This window comes from Poecilia latipinna, unplaced genomic scaffold (assembly GCF_001443285.1).
Source record: "Poecilia latipinna isolate Pla-1442-1.1 unplaced genomic scaffold, P_latipinna-1.0 Scaffold1148, whole genome shotgun sequence".
Taxonomy (NCBI): domain Eukaryota; kingdom Metazoa; phylum Chordata; class Actinopteri; order Cyprinodontiformes; family Poeciliidae; genus Poecilia; species Poecilia latipinna.
Genome location: NW_015113764.1, coordinates 88,011 through 106,898, shown reverse-complemented (window position 1 = coordinate 106,898; position 18,888 = coordinate 88,011). Strand labels below are relative to the sequence as shown.

Sequence of the window (18,888 nt, the reverse complement as noted above, 5' to 3'; positions counted from 1 at the left end):
AGAACATAGTGACAGTTTTAACAAACATGTAAAAATCATATTTTTCTAAAAGGTACAAACTCAAGTTTTTAAGGCAAATACAAGACATAAATTGGACTTTTAAAGTTTGGTTTCCAATTTTGAAAACATTTCCTATGGCATGTTTTATTTTCCACCACTGGAAAAAAGTAGTTTCCTTGTAGAAGACTATATGCTGTACAGCTGTGGGCCAGACATTGTCGAACATAGCGTCTGTTTTTTGGGGGACAAAGAGTGCTAAAGGATGCTTGAGTTTTTTTTTTTTTGTTGTTGTTTCTTCCATATGCTTTTGATAAATATTGAATTTGTCCTGCTTTCAACTCTTTTTTTATACTTCACATTTCATTTTGTCTGTGTCATTGTTTGGCAAAAACTAAAGTTATCCTATGCTAACAAAGCATGCTGGGTGGAGATCATCATTTGAGCATTTCCTAACAACAAGAGCAACACATTGGATGTATTTACAGTAGTTTGAAAACATTTCCAAGCACAAGTTTAGAGGTTGAAAATGTAAAAATGGGGACTTAAAATACTTCTATCTTAATATGATTCTGACATACTAAAATGCACAGGTGGCGTGGCTATTTCTAGCCATCACATTCAATGTGGTTTTAGATTGTAAAATGCACCAGGAGGTTTTGATCTGAATACTTCAGACCACCCTCAGTTCTGAAAAAGAAAGCTTGTGTACACAGTCCAGATGACCCACAAGTGAATCTCCTAATACTTCAGGAATGTTCACCAATCATCAAGTCAACAAGGATCCAAGATGTTGACAAAAAAAAAAAAAAAAAAAAAAAAAACACTAAATCTGCGGGGGGGGAAAAGACGGCCTGGAGACAAACAAATTTTCAGTCTTCAGGCCCCACTATTTACTCTTATTGAGCACTATTACACTTAGTTGATTTGCATGGAGAAATAAAGAGTTAGACTTGCTAACACTACCAAAGTATTAGCAGCTGATCCACTGTATAAAATATAATGCATGCAGTTTTGTTGCCACGCCTCCATCTCTAAGCTTGTCAGATGGATATGAGTCACAGCTGGGCAAAATGTCACCTAGGGAGACCCGGTAAGAAATATGAAACTGAGAAAAAGTCAAGAGACTCTTAAGCTTCTAAACAGCTCCTGTGCTCTCGCAGGGAGAGCTCGTGGCAAGGCATGTGGACAGGCCTTGGCAGGTAGCCTGGGTCCACGTGGCACATCCAGAGCAACCACTAAAGTTCACATTTCAAGAGATTGAGAGAAAACAGAGACGCAGATGAAGTAGGCGAGGAGGGTGCTGTCCTGAATAACATGGAGAAAATTAGCATGGCTGTGTTATTTCTTTATGCCTTCTCTTCCTTGCTGTAGGCGTTGAAAATAGATCAGCTCTTACAGTGGCTTTGGTTGCTTTACACAAGTTTCAATAGCCTTGTGACCGTTTGTCACTTTGGAACCACACATTTCCATGTATTATGATGGGATTTTATGGGATAGACTAACTGAAAGTTGTACATAGTTATGAAGTGAAAGGAAAACAAATCTAAAAGAACTGTGGTTCCCATTTGATTTCAACCCCCTAAGTCAATGTTGGTCACCATCCCGACAGCTACATCTGCAAGTCTTTGAGCATGCCTCTGCCAGTTTTGCATACATAAACTGAACTTTATTCCTATTTTTTGTTTACAAACAACTCAGCCTTAGAGAAATTGAATAGAATGTCTGTAATCAGCAGTTTTCCAGTGAAGTCACAGACTATTTTTTTTTTCTCATCCACTCAAGCACATACCCCGACTTGTATGTTTAGGGTTGCAGTCCAGGGGAAAGGTCCAGTCTGAAGTTGCTTTTTCCTTTCCCAATGTTTCCCTTCCCATCTTCTCATCAGCTCTGACCAACTATTTTTTATTTTTATGTTGTTGTTTTTTTCATTGTTGCTAAAGAACATCATCCCCACAGCCTGATTGTTCCAACGCCATGGTTGACAGTGAGATTATGGTGTTTTCTTATAACAAATGTGTTTCTATGGAGAAAACTTATGGAGAATGTTTTTGGAGATTTCAGCCAAAAAGTTCAGTTTTACTCTCATTTCCGGACAACATTATCCTTCCCATGTGTGCTGTGTTCCCCGCATTACTTGTTGCAAGCTGCAAATGTGGCTTCTCATCACCTCTTTTAAAAACTGTTTTACTTTACAGTCTACAACATTCATATTTGAAGACAGCACAACTAATGGATTAGTTAGTAGAAGAAAAAAATCTTTCTACTTCCCCAAGAGACGGTTTGGATAGATACCCATGCCTTAATTGTTGTGCAATTGTACACCATATTGTTTCAATTTTTGGACTCCTTGAGATGTCCAAAGCTTTGTGTATTGTTTTATAATCTAATCCTGCTTTGAAGTGCTCCACAAATTTATCTACTATGTTATTTTGTAGTTATGATCATGTTTATTCAATAATGTTCTCAAACAAACATTAAACAAGGGGCCTTTTTTTTTTATTTCCCGATGCAATCTTATGCCATCATTTTTTTTTTTTTTTGTGGGGAAAACTTAGAAAAAGGAGGGTGAATACTGACACACTTTTCATATTTGTGTTTGTTTATAAATAAAAATGCTCTTTTTTTGTTGTTTGTTTTGCTTGTCAGTTATGTACTTCTTGGTCTTTTTGCTGTTGTTCTATCACATGAAGTCCCAGTGAAGTACATGGAGGTTGTGGTTGGAACGTGGCAAAAGGTGCACATGAATACTTTGCAAGAGACTCCATTGACCTGCAATGAATCAGCTAAGAGACGGAAAATCAGAGCAAAACAAAAACACATTTTCCTTACTGCTTGCTTTTTCATGATGGGGAACTTAATGCGATCAACAGATATTGTTCATAAAACAAAGGCCCCCAAAGACAGGGTCAGCGAGCCAATTTGTGGTTGCTGCACAGTAAAAAAAAATGTTGAAAATATTGGCTGGATTCCACCTCACTGAAATGTTTTCCAAGCAAATATCCAGACAGAATTTTTTCCTGTCATTAATTTTTTTTATTTTTTTTATTTATTTTTTTGCATGAAATACTCTGAAGAAACTCATGACGTTTGTTTTGATGAGTAGCTTACCCAGCCATAAAATATGAAGAACTCAACACCTTAACCTAATTTGATTAATTTAACACAGGCAGTAGCATTTATAACTTGAAAGTGAACTTTAGTTCGATTGGTTTCATTGGAGCAAGCTGCTCCTATTTAACTTGTATTGAATGTGTTAACAAGCACATAAAGTTGCTCTGGCTGTCCCTCTGACCATCTAAAATACATGAGTCAGTAATTGCTCTTGCAGAATAAAAATACACATATTGTTGTAGGATGCACTTATACAAGACGACATAAACAAATTCTTTGTGCATCTGACACAGATCTGCATCAGAATACCCAGCTGTAATTTTGGCCAGACACACCACAGATGCAGTCCACATTGGAGAGAGAAAGAAACACCAGACAATCAATCTCAGTGGCTCTCACCACTGAAAAATAATTCAAAAATGATATTATTATACGCTACCCATAATTAGTTGATTTCTCTGCTGAGCTTTAGAGTTCCGAGATTTGTTTTTGGGGCTGATTCGAAGTGATGCATTTGGAGTTTTGTCACTTTGGACATCAGTGGCTGATGTATCAAATGCTGCAGCTGTTTCACCCTGAAGCCCACTGACAAAATTGATGTGGAATGTTTTGTCTCCTTTTTAGGTCAACACATGAAACACAGGATACACTGGGATTAATAAACGCCTGTGTGTATGCCTCATGTGTTACAGGACTGCACAATATTAGTAAATCTTTTAATGATGACAATAATGGGAAATATATCAAAATTTGTGAAAACATCCTTTTTTCTTTCCTCTCTTTCTGATTGGTGGTTCCAGTACTCTGATTTTTAGCATTTTGGGGAATGTCATTTGTGTTTGTTGTGAGCACCTACTTCTGTGAAAACTATTTCCAACTGCCTAAATGTTACATTACCATTTAAAATGCAAGTTCATAACACTTGGAATGTATTAGTCAACAATTATTGCACTCCAAATAGTCTGTTCAGTTTCAGCAATTGCACATACTTAAATTGCAATGACAATATATTACCAATATATCGTGAAGCTCAAACATGCTTTGGGAAATTTGTCAACATCAGAACAACACATTTCTATGTCTTTACTTAAGTGATATATACGTAGTCTCATTCATTAAATATTGAAAAGTGGATTTATTTAGATTCACTAAATGAAACACATTGTTGCTCATAAACTGATATTTTCAAGCCTTTATTGTTGTTAATGAGGATATTTTGCATATCCTCATCCTCATCATAGGCTTTTGAACATCTACAGAGAAATGTTCAGTCTACCATCCAAAAATGAAAATAATATGGCACAATTGTAAACTTAGCAACACATGGCTGTACACTTAAGCTGACAGGCAAGGCAAAGAGTGCATTAATCAAAGAGTCAAGGTGGCCATTCAAGATAGATGGAGCTAAATATTTGGCACTTCTGGATGAAAACCTGACCTTGTACTGGCTGCAGTACAAGGTCAGAGCGATTGGTACAGTCTGTCCAACCTTTATACAAATGCACTATTTTTTTCCCCCAGCTTTTTATTTGTAAGAAATGTAAACCATATATAATTTTCACACAGCTTCACAAGCATGCACTGTTCTGTTTTCATGTAAATTCCAAATAAAATACTTTGAAGTTTGTTGCTACATTGAGTAGCATTTGCAAGCATTCTGTAACTGCATGCTTGATTAGTATAGATGGGATCTCAGAGTGACAGTCATACCAGACTTCTTTCAACTTTTTGACCTGCCTATGAAGACCTGTTGGCATAAATGGTGAATAAATTGTGTGCAATATATTATCAAATGCTTAAGAAGGTTTGTATCACTTCTTAAACTTTTTTGAACATCAGTTCTTTTAATTTTCTAAGTCAATATATTTGATTTGTGTATCTCTCTGCTGAGCTAAACTTACTGAGTCTTACCCTCATTTTAAGTTTTTACGTATTCTAGGAAAACAGCCAAAAACACTACTGTAATATAGCAGAACAATTGTTGGAGACTGTTCAGGTGTAGAAACAGAATTATTTGTTTTGACGAGCAGTGAATCATTACTACAATTTCATGTCGAGAAAAGCAAACGCTACTTTTTAAAATATGTTCAAACCACTCTTGTTTTTTCAAAATGAAAATATTTAATTTAATATTTATAGTGATTATTTGCATGTCTAAGTTTCTCAATTTTCTGCCTCGGCTGCTTTCATTTCCTTCAAGATTGTTGCTGTGCAGAAATCAGGATTTTTAAGTACTATTTTTGGACTTTATTATTATTATTAACTTTGCCAAAAATATATGGCAGAGTCATAAAGACCAACTGCTGGCTTTATTATCATTAAATATTGCAGACTCTCTTTATGTTTCTAACTTATATTTTGTGAGAGGTACGGCAGCGCTTCTTTCCAAATTAAATAAACTTTCTCTTGCAGAGATTTGAGCCTTTTTAGGAACATGCATTTAGTGGTGGGAGGATGGTGGTAAAGCTAGACTTTAATTTTTATTTTTCCTCATTGGAAACCCTGTATTTCTCACTCTGGTGCATAACATGAGTCTGATCCTGTTGTGGTCCTGGCTTGTGCCATCTAGGATGAGTGAGACTTTCCCAAAAGGGTCCAGGAACGACCACTTAAAGAGACTCCAAGGATAGAAACTGTCATTATTTCCAGGATGGAAGACAGAGCCCACCTCTAGATGAGGCCACACACAGTCTTTTTTTTATTTATTTTTTTGCTTTTTTTTAGGAAAAATTTTGTTTTTGTTAAGATTTGGATATTTTTTTTATCATGTTGGTGCCTCAACGTTGTCCAAAACTGATTTACGTAAGTGCACGAGGTGACCGAGTTGGATTGTCTATTTTGCTTTATAACTTGGGCAACAACATTCAGTCTACTCTAAATACTTTGCTAAACTCCCCTTCCACCCTGGCTTTAACTAGGACTACATCCCATCATAAATATGTCATAGCGTATTTAGACTTTCTGCAGTTAAATCTGTAAAGTCCGCAGGATGCCGGCATCTTCAGTAACCTACCATTATGTCATAGGCAAGCTCTTATTGAGATGTCAACATTCAATGAATTATCCATCAATTTCGTCATTATTAGATCATGCACACGTCTGCCTGCCATCTAGTCTAACCGAGGCAGATAGAGATTTTTAACCACACGGCGCTGATCTGACACTCCAGAACCATCCTGTGGTTTGCAGAATCCTCAAGCTCAACAATTTATTTGTTTTCTTCACCTCTCTTCCGCTATTATATTTTTTTTATTTTTGAGGTCAAAATATGACCCAAAATTATAGTCTATAACACTCTATAACCCACATTTGCTTCCAGTGTGTTGTTTAGTAGCGATCGGAGCTTCTGGACTATTAAAGAAACACTGAATGTCAAAGACAAACTAGAACCGCAGTACATCATCTGTTGATTTTTTTTTTGTGAGGCCTTAAGCATTGGTTGTCTCCTCCTGGGAATTTCTAAAGCCAAAAGTGAGCATGTGTGGATGAGAGAGTCCTAAGTTATCATATTTGCTTGGTTAGCTTAGCAAGTCTGCTGTCTCTGTCCTCTTTTAGATCGTAGTTATGTATTTTTGTATACGTATGAAATGCTACTGGGAATCAAAAAGCCATTTAGTACAAATAAGCAGCTCTGACATGAGCATGTGGAATAAAACAGAAACAAATGTCTGGCTGTTCAAATTAATTGAGTTGTTTATAAGTACATTTGTTGTCCGTTACGCACAATTTATTAGTTTTTGTCCTCCACCCAGATTTTCTTTTTCTTTTCATAAAAAATAAACTTAGCCCAAAATTACACTATAAAACTTAATAAGTTTAATTTAAAACAAGTGATTTGAGGGGAATCAGTTAATCTATTAATGGAAAACAGAAAGACATGTCACATTTTTAAAATTGGTAATTCCATGAGTTGTTATTGCTTGCATCAATAAAGTTAGCAGTCCATATCTTTATTGAGCAAATTAAACATAAAAGAACATTCATTTATTTTTGGAATATATTTAGTCAATATTTTATTTCTGTTTGAAGGAAAGAATGTATTTGGAATAAATTATGTCACCATTGTTCTTTTAATATGAAGCTTTACGGCTTTATAGGCTCTGCTCAGGTCAGTAGATACGTCAACGAAACATGTCAATATCAAAACAGCAAATTTAATTTGAAACCAGTTTAATTAGTGGGAACCATTTGTATTCTACTCCAATATATTTTAAAGCTATTTATGAGATAAATTGAACCAGCAAAGGTCTCTTTAAATTGTATTATTCACAATTAGCATTAAGTTCAAAAAATATTTTAATCCCACAGTCAGATTTTCTTTCATTATGGATATCTTCTATTGTACGAATAAGTTGTGTTTATAATGTAGAGCCTGATATGTTAAACAGTAGAAATTTGAGGAAACCAAATAAATTTTTAGATGTAGGCTATTTACTCAAAAACATTTAAATGCCTAAAACAATTAGGTAAAAGCAACTTAAAAAAATACTAAACACTAACACAAAAATGTTAAAAATACTTACTTTTATTGACTAATTCAAATAAGCCAATACAGCTACTCATTTTTTTTTATTTCTTAAAAAATGTGGTTACATTATTTATTCTTGAGACATTCTTTGAAATTTCAGTGTGCAGTCTGTGTTCGATTACAGATCAAAGTTTCTTTCATTATTCTCATCTGTAGCCATCTTTGTGTTATTCTGTACAAACTTAAAATATCCAATTTGAGTGTTGACAATCTTTGTTTTTCCCCTTTTATCGAACTGTCATGCTTACAATTAGCTAACCTCTAACTTTCACTCGAACGTTGGCTCAACTGTAATTTAAATGGACTCAGTTGACTCACATTATGTCCCATGCAATGGCAAGTGGGTCACATTTTTCCAAAATTAGGTAATTAGAAATTTCTGAATAGATGGTTATTTGGCAAACATTCATTCATTTCTCTGGAATCATTTAGTTTTTCTTTGCAGCATCTACTAGCATTCGCTGACATTATTGGCAGGGAATCGGTGTTTTGTTCCCCTGTAAGCCTGCCGAGTCTGTTTGACTGAGTTTGATCTGATGACTAAAGTTCGTGGCAAAGAAAAATATCCATGGTGTGGTAGTCATAAAGTCACATTTTTCTGTTAAAATCTGTCAGTTGATTGTGCTCCATGTGGGATTCTTTTATTTCGTTCTGACCTATTTTCAAAGCTTGCTTTGGATGCTGCTTGCGGTTAACTGCTGACCTTATTTTCATAAATCTGTGATTTATCTTCAATCCTAAGTGGGCTTTAACTGAACTTTCTTAGTTTGTTTATGAATGTGGGGTTCTGCTCCAAGGTCTCTCTTGAAAGCTGTTAAACTTTGGTTTAAATCAATCCCAACATCTTTAGGAATCATGGAGAAATGGAAAAATTTCACATGAACTCAATGTGGTGAACTATTACACAGCTTTATGCCCATTTAACTGCTCAAACTGCCCACTGTTAGTTGAGTGCACTCAAAGTGCACTCATGTGAGATGAGGTGTTTCTTCCTTGTGAGAACTAATTGTGTCTGTTGTGTATCAAGGGCCTTGGCTCCAAGGTCGGTTGGAAGCAGGATTGGGACCGGCAGCCAGGAGAGAAGGTCCTGCAGGATATAAAGGAGAGGAGAGAACTGGAGACGCGGCTTCAAGAGATCCAGCGGCAGCTGGAGATGCTGGGTGTTGGCCAGGAGATGACGGTGAGCTCAAAGTAGCCTCAATCACTTACACACAAACACATAGATGCTTGTGTATATTCTATCACTTCTGTCTGAACAGTGCTTTTGTTGTGGATTTTTACCACTCTGTGCTCGTAGGTACACCTGTGACAAATTAGTACAAGCACATACACATAGCTCGTTCTTTGTTGTTCTGGTTTGAGGGGACGAGGGAATCACATTTGTATTCATTCCCGAACTCCATAGACTCAGGTTTCTCGTAGCCACAATAAAAGGTGTGCATGTTCTCTTCTGAATGCCTCATTTCCCCACTGTTTTCATTGTTTCTTTAGCATTCTTTGTTGAGGTTCAGTGTCTTCCCTACAGTGTTCCCCCTAGAAACATTTAAACTCTGTCTGGTTTTTACAGCTGCCTGCAGAGTTACAACCAGAGGTCTTTTCTCCAAACTCTGTAGCTAAAGACACAAACCAAGAATGTTCCAAGAACAAAGGTGGATACTAAAACTGATTTCTGCTTGCACTGGCATTTGGAACATTGAATCTGGTGCGTAGAGGAGGAGAAGAAAACACTGGGCATAAATTTAGTAGTTTGATTGTGTCATTGGGCTTCATCTCTGTGCAGTGCCTTACAAAAGTATCCACACCCCTTGAACTTTTTCAGACCACATTGCGAAAATAAAACTTTAATTAATTGGCATTTTATGTTGCAAATAAAAAAAAATCACACATGATTGTGACGTTAAAGGAAAATGATACAGTGGGCCTGGCCTATTTGCAGTTCATTGTTCACTGAATTATCTGTTCATGGATTTTTCTGTGTAACATAACTCCAAAATAGTTGCAGAAAAACTGCTGTTTTGCACTTTTTTTGTATTCAAAAGAAGTGTGTTGCCCAAGGTCATAACAACAGAGGCAGATGGACCGGGGATCAAACCGACAACCCACCGACAAACTTGTACCACTATCGTCACTATTATCTCATTAGTACTTTAAAGACCTCAGAGGTTTGTTTGACCTTATTAGTAGATAAAGAGCCTAATTAAGACCAAATAACACATCAGACAGGTCAGAAGTAAGGTTGTAGTGATATCAAAAACCAGGGCAAAATATCCTAGAGCATTTTTCAGTGAATCCTGCATAAATAATGAGCAATGAGCGTAGCATAGATGCAAATCTACAGAGAAATGGCATAAACAGAGCCAGAAAGTCCAGCATTACCAAATCAAAGTGTCTAATCGTCAACCAGGAGATCAATTTGTATTGAACAGAGGGTACTGCAGTTTGGAGCAAAACAGTGATGTGCATGAAGATTATTACAACAGAGATGACAGACACTGAGAGGAAGGTGCTTTGTCAGAAAATTTAACTTTCTATTTTCACTTTGAATGCACCATCCCACGACGAAACATGTTGATGGCAAAGTTATGCTGTTGGCAAAGCTGCTGGAAAGATTTATGGAGCTAAATACAGGGGAATCCTGAAAAAAAGAAAATGATTAGAGGCTGTAAAAGACTTCAAGTTGTGGGTAGGGTCATCTTTAATCAGGACCCTAAAAATACAGGCAGATGTTTTGGAAGCTCAAAATGGAGAAATTTGTCATGACAAATGGCTTAATCAGAGTTCAGAACTTATAGGGGATCTGAAATGTCTATATTCACAGACTTTGCATTTTATCTGACTAAGTTTGAGATATGTTGAAAAGAATGGGCTAAATATTTAATGTCGAGATATCCAAAGTTGGTAGAGACATATCTTAAAACGCGATAAGTGTTGACTTGGGGTGACTGAATGCACATGCAAGTTTGAAGCTTTTCATATTTGTAAACCATGTATCATTTTCCTTCTACGTCAAAATAATGCAACACATGGTGTCAGGTTTCCACATAAAATCATACTGTTAGTTTAAGTTTGTAACTATCATGTGATCAAATTGAAGGTGCCTGAATAATTATTAAAAACACTGTTTGCTGAATAACACTGGCTTAATTCACAGATGAACCACATGATGATGCATGTATGTCTTAATTTAAGCATTAAAGAGGCACACAGTTAGTTTGGTGGTCACATACATAAGTGGCTGCCACACCCTTTCATCAAAAGACATTATATCGTGCAGCCAGGAATTATTCCTGGCTTAAATAAGGAACAACAAATGGAATTTCTAGCTAACATGCTGACACTTCATTTGAGTAAACAGTTGTTTCATGGTTGTCACGATACATCAAAACCACCAGTCTGCCAGCTACTGGTCCTGCAGCACACTCTTTACATTCAGCTGTGAGTCACTCACTAATTGCCTGAACCCAGTGAGTGACTTGGGGATGAACTGTTCACTGACAGCATGTATTCTTAGTGCCAGCGGACTTGTTTTGAGGCTGTGAAAAGATTTATTAGTTCAGAATTTGTCTGGGAGGGCATTCTTAAAGCAGCCTCACGCAGCTGCAGGGTCTCGTAAAGTTGATTTGTATAACATCCATAACTCTACTGCTGCCTTACTGTATTTTACTACTGAATACTGACTCTACCTGTTATATAAGATTTTTATATGGTTTTAATGGCAGTTTTTTTTTTTAGCCTGTACCAAAAAAGACTTATTTTTACACAACCTCACAGTACTACGGTTTGCCGTTTTAAGAAGTACTTTGATATGACATATTTTCCCTAAGGCAACATTTCTGTTTTATTAAATGTAAGGTACACTTAATTTTTCAGAATTTGGACTGTTTATATTTTTGAAATTTTCTTTGGCTTTTATAGTAGCAGTTGATATTGTTTGCATGTATCATACATATATTTCCTACAGGGTGCCAACATTTACAGAGAATATGGTTTCATTTCAGAAAGCTTGACTCTGCAAACTTTGAATTTTCTTCACACAGTAACAACTTCTGCACCCAGTGATAGCCAGTCTAGCTGAGGATAGTCCAATTCAATTGGCTGTTGAATTGTCCAGATGATTCTTTTTCCAGTGAACATCAACTTGGAGCCAAGAGAATAATCTGTCTCATCACCTTTTGGTTTTCATTGTTCTCTTGTTTTTGTTGAACGATTTCTGGGGGGAGGGTGGGAGGGAAGAGGTAAGTAAAATTATACATTGATGTGGCGAAATATGTTTAGAAGTACAAGGTAAGGATTATTCAACATAACCAGTTTTAACTGATGAAAATACATTGAAAGCTCTTATGGTTCTGTTCTTCCTGCAAACTCATGTGGCTGCATTCCTGTATCATCTACAAAAGGAAGGAATCTTCATATTTTACCATAAACTAAGGAAGTTCTGGCAGGGCAGCCTTATTTTAATCAGACCTGCACCTTCATCTTTGTCAGTAAAGCTACTCTAAGTGTTATTTAAACCAATATCACCCAGAATCTAGCAAGCAATTCTTTCAAGGTGCAGTTGGATACCCAGAGACATTAAAAAAATATTTAATGTACTCAAAATCATCTTATTGACCTATCTGTAAAAAAAAATAAATAAAATTAAACTTGATCACACTGTTTTGGCTCAGTTTACTAAGAGAAGATTCATTTAACAAAGACGGGACTGTTCTGACTTTTAGCTGTTTGCCTAGAAGAGGACCACCAGCTCTGCACAGCTCAGTCAGCTACACCACACACACACACACACACGCACACACACACACACACACACACACACACGCACGTGCGCATGTGATGCAGCACCAGTTCAACACAAGTGTGGGTTGTTCCACTTTTAAGATCTTACTTCAGTGACATACCTCAGCTTTATCAGACAGGGGTCTGAAAGCCAGCCGTCCTCTAATGCAAGAAGGCTTCTATTCAGTCCAGTCCTTTAAGATTATTTACAAAATAAGCTTGCAGTGCATTCTCCAGTGAAAAGATTGCTACAACACTACAAGTAAATCATTTTACTCAAGGGAGTGCGTGACTATCAAGCAGATTTTGTCTTCAAAAATATGTCATGGTTTATAATTTATAATCACATTAAAGTGGGGAAACATGGGAACGCCAAGTCAAAACTGTTCAGGTGCTTTCCATGCTGGGATTTTTGGACCCTGGAATCTTTTGAGAGGAGATCAAGAACAGTGTGCATTAGGATGTAGGTCACGGTGTCAAGATGATGAATGGTACCACGTTGGAGATGATATTGTCTCGAATCAACTTGAGTATGTGCCTGATGGCGTCAGTTTGATAGTGGGGGCTGTCAGACCGGGATGCAACCTTCCCCAGCATTTCTAAAATATGATTTTTACATTGCTTTCAAGTTGGATTGTTTTTTTGTTAAAAGGCTGGAATACATCATATTCATGGCAGATGACACTGGAATGAACATATAAGTATGTTTTCAAACTAAAAGACAAAACAGTTGAAAAAATTTTAATGATTCTGCTTTTCCCAATACGGTCCTTAAACGTTGACAGACCTATTGAACTGATCATAACTTCGTGTTGCGTAGTTGTCATGGTGAAATAAGTGATCATCAACATGAAGAGGAAACAGACAGAGTAAGAGGTAAAAAAGTAACTCTTTATCTGTACCGCCAGCCAGTTCCTCTTCACATTTTCCACCTCTTGTGAAAAGAGGTGAGCAGTCATCTACTGTTTCTGGGCCAAATATAACATCTCCCAGTTTTCTTTCAGAAAGACTTCAGGAAACTGCTTCAAATTACTAAAATCACTTATAAAAAGATGTTATAAAGTTAAACGTTCAATCTAAGCTAATCTGGGATTTTGTGAAAAAGTAATTGCCCTTTAAACCAATTATTTGCCATCTATCGTTTCTGATAACTGGCAATGACTGTTTTACTTAGCTCTGGAGGAATGCAGGGTTTTCTGACAAGAAAGGTCTGCTTAAGGTCATGTCACAGTATCTCAGTTGGATTCAGGTCCACACCTTCACTGGACCACGCCTTTTTTTTTTTACCCTTTTCTCTATCGCATGTTTTGTTAGAGAACAGATATCTTGGTCCCATCAAGTCATATGCCCTGATGTAGGATTCCAGTCCCAGACAGTCACACTTCCACCACCAGTTTAACTGGTAGTATTATTCTTCTGAAATTATATAAAGTGACACACAGTTACCCAAAAGTTCCACTCGTTATTCCACAAAATAATTTTCCAAAAATCTCTCTCCAACATAAGCAATGCCCTTGTTGATAAATGTATGGCATTTTGAAAACCATAACAATTTCGCCCAATTTCTCCTGTTGAATTATACACTGACCTTAACTAATGCAAGTGAGTTTTAAAGTGCTTGAGTTGTTCCGTGCTTAATGGTCTCCTGGAATAATTTTTGTACACGAACCACTCCTTCCACTGTTTCATGTTTTCTCCATTTGTGACTTTAATGTGGTTCTCTGGAGTCCCAAGGCCTTTGTAATGACCTTGCAACTATTTCCAGATTAAACAATGTCAATGACTTTGTTTCCCATCTTAGCTTACATTTGTTTAGATCAGGGCATGGTGTGATGCTTTTGAAGATTCTTTAGGGCGTTTTCACCACGACAATAAATTTACTTTGGTCCGAATCCGTTGATGAGTTTAGTTGTGGTTTGTTAATTTTGATCACTGCTGACATTGTGGTGTTGGGTAAATGTTTGTGAAATGTCTCTGAGAAAACTCTACATTAATGTGTCTGCAATATGGTACCTTTGCATATGGGTCTTCAGAGACGCATCCTTGTTATAAAACATTCATGCCAAAGAGCAACTGTCCATTCTTGAGCTTTTGATATATGATCATATTGTTCATCTTCGTAACTGGAGAGTCATCACAAGGCCGGATCACAATTTACATCTTTCAACTCACCATTGTTTGGATTGTTTTGTCCAGGTGATGTACATCTCTCAGTAACCGGTCTTTGATAAAGAGCTGGAGAGATTCACCGGGTGGTCTGGATGACAAATGATGGATGCTCACTGTTAGTTCCAACTAAAAGGGTTAGATGAGATACAGGAATGTGATTTTTATTTTTATTTATTTTTTTTGCCTTAAGTTACACAGTAGAATGAGGCAAAAATGGGGAAAAAAATCGGTTAGGTGTCATATGTTACTGAAGATGGGAGAAAAGTTATGGATCTGTACATAATTGTTTTAAAACAAAAAAGATCTAATTCTACTCTCCTGATATTAATTTTAAATGTTCAAATTACATTCCAGTGAAATACTTTTGAAACACATTACCGTCCATGTTCTGCTGACCTAAAAACGATATGGCCCCCCTCCCCCTACCTCTACCCCTGTCCTAATCAGTGCCTTTGAGCCTTACAAAAAGAAGTGGGTGAGGACATCCTTACTTTAAAGCCAGGGACATTCTGTTCAGTGTTGGATGATAGCTGGAAACACAAGCAAACATGCCGAGAGAATGATGATGATTGCCATTCAAAGATTTTAACATTCTGCTTCTCTGGATACGTTTCAGTCATAACTCTCATCCTAAGAAAGATACTTAGTTGATATTATTGAGACAAATTGACTGAGGCCTTTTACAGCTGTTAAAACAAAGATCAGTGCTGTCACACCAGGAGACTGGAACCGTCTGTGAGGACTCATGTCCAGGTAAATTCAGGAGTTGCACGTGTTCACAGCGAGAAACTTTAGTACAGGAATGGCAGCTGCCAGATGACACATTAGCCCCGAGAACAACTTCAGATCTTCCTCTGAATCAAATTTAAGAAAGTTGGCTTCTGAATGTGAAGCCAACTTTCTTAAATTCAGTCCAAAGCAGGCAGCATGTGAGGAGTCAGACTTATCTTTAAAAAAACAGTACTTGCATCCAAGTAAAAGTGTTTTTTTCCCCCTCCAAACACCTTCCAACTAAGCACATGGGACAGCAGAACCACATCAGTTTGTTTCTGTGATGTGCCAGTCTTCTGTCGGGTCATGGACTGATGCAAGACATTATTTTCATTTGTCCATTTGGAGTCCGGCAAAAACTGTTCTGAGGAAAAATTAGGTCAGGATGTTGGAGAATAGTGTGAGTTTAGCCAGGGAATTATTCTGTCTTCACTTTTGAGCTTTGTTCCTTTGGACTCACAAGATGTGGATCTTGGGACATTTTCAGATGCAACACTGTGTTTGCTTTCACATACACACTGAGGTAGCACTTTGGATTTAAACTAACACATGTTTTTGATTTATGTATGTTTTCATTTTTTATTTTTTTTATTGCAGAATGAGTCAGCAGACCTGACTGAGGAGCAGTTGCTTTGTCTGCTGGATGAATGTGAGAGGACAGAGAGTTGGAGCCAGGACAATCCGAGGAACAAAACAGCGCCATCAGGACCTTAAAAACATCCATCTTGTCCTTGTGAATTACTGCCTCCAAAGCACATCACCTTGCTTTTATTTTCTACAATGAACTCATTCGTAAACTATTACAAATGAATGGAAATGCAAATATTTATAAAAGTTGATAAGCATTTTTTTTTCCACTCTAATGGCGTTCTTGTGTTCCACATGTGGTTGAATTGCAGTCCATTGCTACAATTTATGTTCTCCTCAAGGAAACAGTTGCTAAGGCACTCTTTGTATCAATCTAAGTATCAGTAAATGACAAATAACATTGCTGCCATTAACTAGTGATTAGATGCAGCTGCACACAAACTGGATCATAGCTAATTTGAAGAACCACTTCATGAACACAGTCATGTCACCTCTTTAGGTTTTTCCAATGTTCCTGTCCTTGGTCGTGTTATAGCAGCGCTTGGCAACACAGGTATCACATTCACACAAAGATGTGACTTTACAATCCATGGGATTTATGTGTAAATTTGAGGTTTCTGCACCTGCACCAGCTGATCACTGAAGATGCTTCCTTCAGCTTATTATCAGTGTGTGAGGGGGATAGTTATGTACAGAGTCTGTATAGAGTCTGTTTTTCACAATGATCTGATCACACAGAGGCTCTGAAACTGGAAGTTGTTTTTTTTATGACCTGTCCTTCTTCTATTGTTTAATTATAAAATAAACTATCTGAGACTTATACATTCTCTTCCTCCTTCTTCTTAATCATTGCTTAACATGACCAGGGCTATGCCTAGACAATGTCATAGGTATATTCAGTATTAAAAACATCTTACTTCAGGTATTCGGCCTATGCACAATTTGGCTACCAAGCTTATTCATGCAGCAGCCTGGGCAAAAATATGCTTCCAACACAATTTCAGCGTAGAAATCCTGTGAAAGATAAACAATGTTGAGGAATGTTACATTCTAGTACATCGTAAGAGTTTCAAACACCCTGCAGGAATTATCCACAATTTCGGTAAGTTTGTACGTAATGGTGAAGTGGTATGATGTAAAAGGCATTTCACCGATAGTCTGCTGGGTAAACTTTTAAAACTGTTATATGCAATAAAACAAATCGTTGAATTATTTATGTCTATGGTTGTAGTTTTATTGTTTATGGAACGGGGTTGATTTGGGCTTCATGAGGGTGATGGGCTTTTCCAGTTCAGCTAAAAGCATGCCAACCATTCCTGCATCTACTTATGATCTTGGTAAAGGTCTCGGATTAATAACAGTTTGAGAAAATGGACCCCAAAGGAGCTTTATTTTAATCTAAATCCACTCCTCTGTTAAAAGAGACAGCAGCATTTTCAATGGTGCTTGTGCTGGTGCTTGTGTTTTTAAAGCCATTGACAGGAGTTATTATTATTATTTTTCTCTCTCTGCACCTGCCTGATATGTGCCTGGAGGCTTTGTATTTCTCTCATTCTGCCACTCAAACACCTAGAGACATGTTCATCTCACTCCTCACCTCTCAAACACACTCTGACCCCATTGCAATGGCAGGAATTCCACTTGACCTAAAACATTAACAAAATGAACAAGTTCAGTCATATTTAGATGCCAGTGCTAAACTATCTGCCAGGGACTCTAAACAGACCCTTACACTGTCTTTATTCCAGCTTATGTGTATATATATTTTTCCCCTCCTTTATGCTCTCTGTATGTAATCCACACAATAAGTTTCCAGAATAGTACAAACTGTATACTGCTCATTGTTGGTAATGGAAACCCAGTGAGCTCACTACGGCAAGAATGAGGTCACTGCTAATGTAAAGAGAGGCACACAGCAAACTGAGACTGTCTGGGGTTTAGATAACTTCCTGTGATAGACTTAAAGTAGCTGTTGGACGTCTGCTTGCAGTTGAGATGTTGGTGGAGCGTTGTGGTGAATTCCCATTTAGTTGATGGAATTCCAACTTGTATGCAGAGACAAAGAATCAGGTTCCCTCCTAAAAAGTTTGAGAGTTTGTTGCTGCAATGAGAAATTCCTGACTGGGTGCCATTGTTTGTAGGTGTTCAGAGATATTTGTGTAATGTGTGAGATGTGAAGAAATGTGGTGCTTGAGTGGGGCATACTTCATTTTGAGATTCCCTGCAGCAGACTACAAAAGACATTCCCTTTTACCAAAGCCTTTTTAGACTCCGAGCTCATACCAGTTGCATGACAGACCAATGTTCACCTCTTTTACCATTGAAAATACCCTGATCTGAGCAGGTATGAGTTCAAAATCTTGTGCAGGTGCGTCTCAATAAATCATAATATCATTGAAAAAATATTTGTTTTAGTAATTATTCAAAAAGTGAAATTTATACATTACAAAAATTAATAGGCAGTGACATACTTCAAGTGCACACTTTTGCTAATTTTGAAGATTGAAGCTAATGAAGGTTCAGTTTTTCAGAAATGTTTCTTATTACAGGAAGCATCTATTCTACACAATCATAGGGTAGACTGGTGACTTTACAGTCACTGTTAAAGAAGCTGTCTTGCATCGTGTTTCATCCAAGATTAGAAATGGAAAGTTAAGTGGAAAGAAGAAATTATGGGGAAGAGGTGAAGTACACAATCAACATTGGTAGAGTACAATCAACAAGGATGAACACAACCTTGAAAGAAATGTGAAGCTTTTCTTTTAACACACAGATTGGTGTATTTAAGGTTTCCTTTTAGCGTGTGTCTTTTTCGGTAATTTCGATTATTGTGGCTTACAGCTAATAAAAACAGTCACAGAAGGTTAATAATGAAGAAGGTGTGAGTTGACACTGCATTTTATCCAGTCATGTAAATCAAAAATCAAGTGGAAGGAAAAAGCATT

The 18,888-nt window shown here is 37.1% G+C and overlaps 1 protein-coding gene across 1 annotated transcript in view; it reads left to right on the top strand.

The window, feature by feature from the left end:
• Positions 1-16,762, top strand: part of fsip1 (fibrous sheath interacting protein 1) — a 31,527-nt gene extending 14,765 nt beyond the window's left edge. The window contains 3 exon segments of the mRNA XM_015052951.1: positions 2,687-2,734; positions 8,667-8,819; positions 15,953-16,762. Coding sequence (XP_014908437.1) covers positions 2,687-2,734; positions 8,667-8,819; positions 15,953-16,069 — 318 coding nt within the window. The 3' untranslated portion in view covers positions 16,070-16,762.
• The last annotated feature ends 2,126 nt before the right edge of the window (positions 16,763-18,888 follow it).